The sequence below is a fragment of the Corvus cornix genome, chromosome 7, assembly GCF_000738735.6.
Source record: "Corvus cornix cornix isolate S_Up_H32 chromosome 7, ASM73873v5, whole genome shotgun sequence".
Lineage (NCBI taxonomy): Eukaryota > Metazoa > Chordata > Aves > Passeriformes > Corvidae > Corvus > Corvus cornix.
This window is the reverse complement of record NC_046337.1, coordinates 39,006,432-39,012,509: the sequence shown is the minus strand read 5'-3', so window position 1 is coordinate 39,012,509 and position 6,078 is coordinate 39,006,432. Positions and strand designations below refer to the sequence as shown.

Below are 6,078 nucleotides of genomic sequence, written 5' to 3'. Positions count from 1 at the left end.
GTTAGCTGTACAAATTTCCAAACCGTGTTCTAACCCTGTTTAGCTCCTTGTGCTTCAATGATCTTTGGCAACGAGCTCCCTGGGCTAACCAAGCCCGTCACTAAAGCCACAGCTACCACGCACCTTCCTCCGCCCAGCAAATCAGGGACTTGTTCCCAATCCCCAGGATTTAAGGGGATTTAGCACCAGCTGAAATCATTGCAGGTTTCCCCTGCACCACCTCCCACCCACCGGCAGGACAGGGCACATCCTCCCGAGGGCACTCCCCAGACATCGGTACCCAAGGGATGAGGAATGTGGCTGGAGGATGGGGGAGCCAGGGACAGCACCCCACAGCTGGCAGAGGGGAGACAGAGACATGGGGTGAGCTCATCCCTCCTGGAGCTTCACAGAACCATGTGGGTGGGAAGGGACCTTAAAGCCATCCAGTGCCACCCCTGCCGTGGGCAAGGACACCTTCCACTGTCCCAGGCTGCTCCAAGCCCCAGTGTCCAACCCAGCCTTGAACACTGCCAGGAATGAGGCAGCCACAGCTTCTCTCATCAAGCTGTACCTGTGCCACGACACCTTCGGAGGGAAGAATTTCTTTCTAATATCCAAGACACTGCCTCCAGGCTGCGCGCTCAGTCAGAGAGATGCAGCACGCTCTTGGAAAGGATTCCTCTCCAGTGCTTTCCCAAATGTCAGCAGATACACCAGAAGAATCGTTAGAATGTTTTATTAATCCCATACCTCTGGGCTGCTGATACACATCGATACTTAATCCCAGATGTCCTCTTCAGCACTTTGAACTCTCTACTGAAATGCCAGAATTAATTCTTTTCTTGGTAAACTCTCAAGAGCTTGGGAAAAAAGGCAGCACACTTGCTGGGATTGTTATTCCAGGGCTTAGAGCATCATCCCTCACAGTCACGACAGGCCAGAGTGGTGCAGGAGAGACGCAGTGTCCCTGCCACAGAATGTGAGTTGGGCTGGAAGGGACCCTAAACCTCACCTTGTTCCACCCCCTGCCGTGGGCAGGGACACCTTCCACTATCCCAGGCTGCTCCCAGCCCCAGTGTCCAGCCTGGCCTTGGACACTGCCAGGGATCCAGGGGCAGCCACAGCTGCTCTGGGCACCCTGTGCCAAGGCCTCACTGGGAAGAATTCCTTCCCAATATCCCATCCAGCCTTCTCCCCTATCAGTGTGAAGCCATTTCCCCTTGTCCTGTCATTCCAGGCCCGTGTAAAAAGTCCCTCTCCCTCTTTTTAATCAGAGGACACAGCCTTGGATGAGTCCTCGCCCCCTGCTCCACATGCTCCCGCCTCCTTATAAAGCGGTGGTGACATCCCCCCCCAAGAGCAAAGCCAGTTTCCCAGCAGCACAGATTTTTCTGCTCAGGGATTTTTTAAGCCAGGCGATGACGCTTGAGGCAGGATTGCAAAATGTTTTCTGCGAGGGCTCGGATTTGCTGTTTAACAGCACCCAAGTCTTGTCGCCATAAACACTGGAAGAAGAGGTTAGTCCAGCTGCAGGCCAAAATAAATAGGGAGCAGTGTCACCAAGAGGCTGCTCTTCAGAGCAAAAAAACCCTGCTTCTCCAGAATATGGGAGTGTACGGGCAGGGTTTTCTAGTGGCCACAGGGAAGAGCAGCTCAGCTCTCCACCCCTCCAGGGACATGCAGCAGTGGGGAGGGAGCTCCCAGCCACTCATGGCCACCCTGGGCCAGCAGACACCACATGGAAACCTAAAACCAAGGCAAGAGCTTTGGGAGAATGGGTGCTGTGGATGGACCAAGTTCAGGTATGGATCTGGAGAAGTAATGGAAAAATTAGGATTCGGGCTCAAAAAGGTTGTGTGCTGCAATGGAAGCAGAGAAAACTGCCTGGGAGCACAGCCACTCTGCAGGAATACTCAGTCTCTTTTTAAACCTAATTTCCAGCCCCAAAGCACCACCCAAGCATGGCCACTTCCTCTCTGCTGCCACCTCCTCGGGACGGGCAGGAGGGATGGGATCCACCTGCCAGGGGTGACGGACCAGGAGCCCAGAGGTGCTGCAGGGAGATGCCGCAGCCTCGGCTCCTTCCAGCTGCCAGCAGCCCTGGCCAGCTCCCCCTCCCCAGTGGCTCCCACGGCACAGATAAGGTTTTGTAAACAGCAGTCCTGCCAGCTGATAAGGAGGCAAAGAGCCTGAGGAGCTTCTGGAGCACAGCATCCTCTCCAGTTCCTCCAGCCCCTGCTGGGAACCTCGGCAGCTGACAGGTGCCAGCCCTGCCCGAGCCAAACCCCTGATGCCGAGTGCTGCCCACAGCCAATTCCCCCTAGCCTTTGGAAGAAATTCCTAAAATAATGCTAGGAAAGCTCTGATCCACCTGTCGAACCCCCCCAGGTGCCGATGCCAGAGCAGTTGTGTCACAGGCTGTAAATCGCTTTGCACAGCACCACGTTCTTGTGAGGAATCCCAGCTACAACCCGCTGGGGATGGAAATTAGCAGGAATGAGCCTCTCCACCTGCAGCTCCAGCACCTGCTGTCCACAACAGCGGAAGGAGGCAGCTTGAATTCCCAGGTGCTGCCTGCACCCTCAGCAGCAGGAGCACAGCAGAGAGCTGGGGCTGCTTTTGGGGCTCATCCCAGCCCCAAACTGATGCACAGAAATTCAGTGTGAGAGAAGATCACAGAATCACAGAATCATTACAGCTGGAAAAGACCTCCAAGATCACCAACTCCAACCACTAACCCAGCACAGCCAGTTCCACCACTAAACCATGTCCCCAAGTGCCACATCTACACATTTTTCAAACACTTCCAGGGATGATGATTCCATCACTTCCCTGGGCAGTCTGTTCCAATGCTTGGTCGCCTCTACCGCCAGATTGGGGTGGCCTGGGCAGCTGATCCCCCCTATCCAGGCATAGGTTTGCCCCCTGGGAATGGAGATTTCCCCAGTGTCTGACCCAGCCCCTGCTTGGGGGACACTCATAGCCCTACCTGTGATTCCCCCACGCTCCCCAGACCAGACCCACGGCAGCATCCCCACATGATTCCTCATGGCTACGTGCCCCTCCCGAGGAATCCCAGTGATCCAGTGATAAGAGGCCAGCCCAGCTTGGGGCAGCTAAGCCCCCAAATTTGCAAGGCAGGCAGATAAACAGAAAGGTTATCTCCATGCCAGGACAGCCTTCGGAGCAAACATTCCCCAGAAGCCATCACAAAGGCGGGCTGGCAGAACAGGCCCTGCAGTCCTTGGACATTGAACCAAGGAAAGGGGGGGAGAAGGAAAAAAGAAAAGAAGGAAAAAAAAGCCACACCAACCCGCTGAATTCCTTTAAAACCCGGTCTGCAGCCTGCCTTTGGGAGACGGCCAAGTCAGCTGGGTGAGACGGGCACCTCCCTGCCAGCGGTGACCGGCGCCGGCCGCGCTCCCCCGGCACTCATCCCCTCTGCACGCCCTGGGAAACCTCCTGGGCCCCCCAGCGTGGCTGCTCAGAGCTGGGGGATGCACCTGCAGCTCAGCAAAGGGTCCTGGCCAGCTCTGAGGGCCCAAGGATGCTGATGGAGAGAGGGTGGGAAGGGCATGGATAACTCTGAGTACCCACTATTAAAGCAGCGCCCGGCCCACCCTCCAGCTCGGCTCGGCTGCACTGGACAGTCTCCAGGGACCTAAAATAGCCAATTCAGGATTTCACATGGGAACCATGTTCCCATCTCTGCAGATCTCCAAGGGGAGCTTTGTTCCCATGGTCCCTGGGGAGGCACCCACGCCATGGAAAGCAGCGTCATGAGTGCAGCCCGGGGCACTTGGAGAGCTTCTCCCAGTGTTCCCAAACGTGCTCTGGGAGTGCTGGGCATTCCCGCTGCCCCAGCCAGCCTCCTTCCCTCCACAGCTGACCCAGCTGCCCACGGAGCGGTGCCAGAGCTGTTCCTAGATGACACAGAGCCTTGTTCCAGTAAATAATCCACCTATTTCACGGCCGACTTCCAGCTCGCCTGTACCTGGGGATGCCACAAACAGAAATGCTGTGCCCAGCCTGTGACTGTGACGGCAGAGAGGGACACGAGCGATGCTTCACACCATGCTGGCACAAGCCAAAGACAGCCTGATCACTACCCCAGAGAAAATCCACCCTGTCCTGGTTTTCGGATCGTCACTTGCAGCTCAGCTGCTTTGGCAGTTGGGGTTCCTGGGATCTGAGTCGGGGCTCCCTGTGTCAGCCGTGGCTGTTCCCGCCTCCGGGGGCTGGGCACGCATCCAGAGACCGGCTGCAAGGGGAGGAGGGCTTTCAGGGAGCAGGAAGCTTCCCTGTCGGGGAGGTAAAGTTCACCAGAAAAGCAGGCAGTGGGAGGACCGGCTCGTGTGCCTCGTGGGGAAAGAAGGGCTGGAAAGCTGAGTCAGCACTGAATTCCCCTCTCCCGGAGCACCAGCAGCTTGAGAAGTGGGATGTGACAGGGAGCCCCGAAGGCAGGGAAAAGCTCAGAAGGGTGAGGGAGGTGTTGCATCCCCAGGGCACCGGCTCGAGGCTCCCGGCCACTCACAACACTTCCCAGGACATGGAGCCGCAGGAGGGCTTGTGGAGAAACCGCTAACGCCTGGAGCACGGCCACTTTGGGGCAGCGCCATCCCGCCTGTCCCACAGCCAGCACGGACCTGACAAACCGCTCTCCTCCCAGGGAACTGCAGCCAGGGATTTCCCCTGCATCCCCGGCCGCTGATGGGATGGAGCACACGGGAGCCCCCCGCGCTCGGCAGCCACGAGGGATGCGGCCTTTGAAGGGATCACCCCCAGCTTCGGGAACCACGGCTGGGCGCAGCACTTGGCCCGAGGGGAGACTCCAGCCCTCATTCCTGCTGAGGAGAGCCTCCCAGGCGATGGGGGACTTCAGGACAGGGAGGAGGCATGGGACCCCGGGCACGGCGACAGGAACCCCCCTCCCCAGCATCCCGCAGCATCCCGTGCACGTTACCCGGCTCCTGGGAAGCGGCGGGGACCAGCAGGACAAAGAGCCCGAGCAGCAGCCGCGGCGGGGGCACCTGCGGGAAGGGAAGGGGAGAGAGAGGTCACCCCCCCTCCTGCCGAACGCGGGGCGGCCCCCGGCCCCCGGCCCCACCCCGAGGTCCTCCCGCGGTCACAGCGGGGACCCCCAGCCCCGGCGGCTCCAGGATCCCGGTACCCCCAGCCCCGGCGGCTCCGGCGTCCCGGTGCCCTCGTGTCCCGGGGCACCGGGCTTCCCGCGCTGCCCGTGCCCGCACACCGGCGGCTTCTCGGCCCCGGTGCCCACCTTCCCCGGTGTCCCCGCGGTGCCGGTGCCCCTGGGGTCCCGCCACGGTTACACCGAGGACCCGCCGCCCCCGCGGCTCCAGGGTCCCGGTGCCTCCCCTCCACGGCGGCTCCAGAGTCCCGGCGCCGCCTCTCCACGGCAGCTCCGCGCTTCCCGCACTACCTGTGCTCCCCCACCCCCGGCGGCTCCAGCGGCCCGGTCCCCCCACGGCCCCGGCGCTCACCCCGTGCGCATGGTGCCCGCTCGGTGCCCGCAGCGCAGGGCGGCTCAGCTCGGCTCGGCTCGGAGCGGCGGGATCGGCACGGCCCGGGGGGCGGGGAGGGGAGGGGAGGGGCGGCAGGGCCGGCCCGCCCCGGGCGCGTGAGCCGGGGCCGGGGCTCAGCCCGCCCCCAGCCCCCGGGGCCGGAGCTCTCACGGCCGTCGGTGTCCTGCAGCCAGGAGGGGGTCAGGGACACCTCTCGGGGACGGGCGAGCGGGAGGGGCACAGCTCTGCTCCCCGAGGAGCATCCCTCCCGAGGAGCATCCCTCCCGAGGAGCATCCCGCCTCTGCCCGGGGCGCCGGGGAGCACCCTCACCCCCAAAGAGCACCCCCAGGACCTGCCCTGGCACCTCCTGCTCGACCGAGCCCGTGGGCTTCGGCTCGCAGGCCAGGTCTGGTCTTGAAGGAGGGAGTGAATCAGCGAGCTGAGCTCATTGCCTCTCCAAGCACTTATCCGAGCCCCGGGGGCACGGAGCAGGGCTGGGCGCTCCCAGCACGGCACCTGATGCTCTCCTTTTCTGGCCCTTCGCTCGCCCTCACTGTGTGCGTGGGGCTCGGG

General features: G+C 61.3%; 1 protein-coding gene across 1 annotated transcript; it reads left to right on the top strand.

Annotated features, from left to right (window-relative positions):
- The first annotated feature begins 4,850 nt into the window (after positions 1 to 4,850).
- On the top strand, positions 4,851 to 5,624 carry LOC120410325 (proline-rich protein 2-like). Its single transcript, XM_039555552.1, has one exon. The coding sequence runs from the start codon at positions 4,851 to 4,853 to the stop codon at positions 5,622 to 5,624; it is 774 nt and encodes a 257-aa protein (XP_039411486.1).
- The last annotated feature ends 454 nt before the right edge of the window (positions 5,625 to 6,078 follow it).

Excerpts from the sequence above, each read along its gene's own strand:
- LOC120410325 (XM_039555552.1), top strand. The coding sequence starts at position 4,851 with ATGGGGGACTTCAGGACAGGGAGGAGGCATGGGACCCCGGGCACGGCG.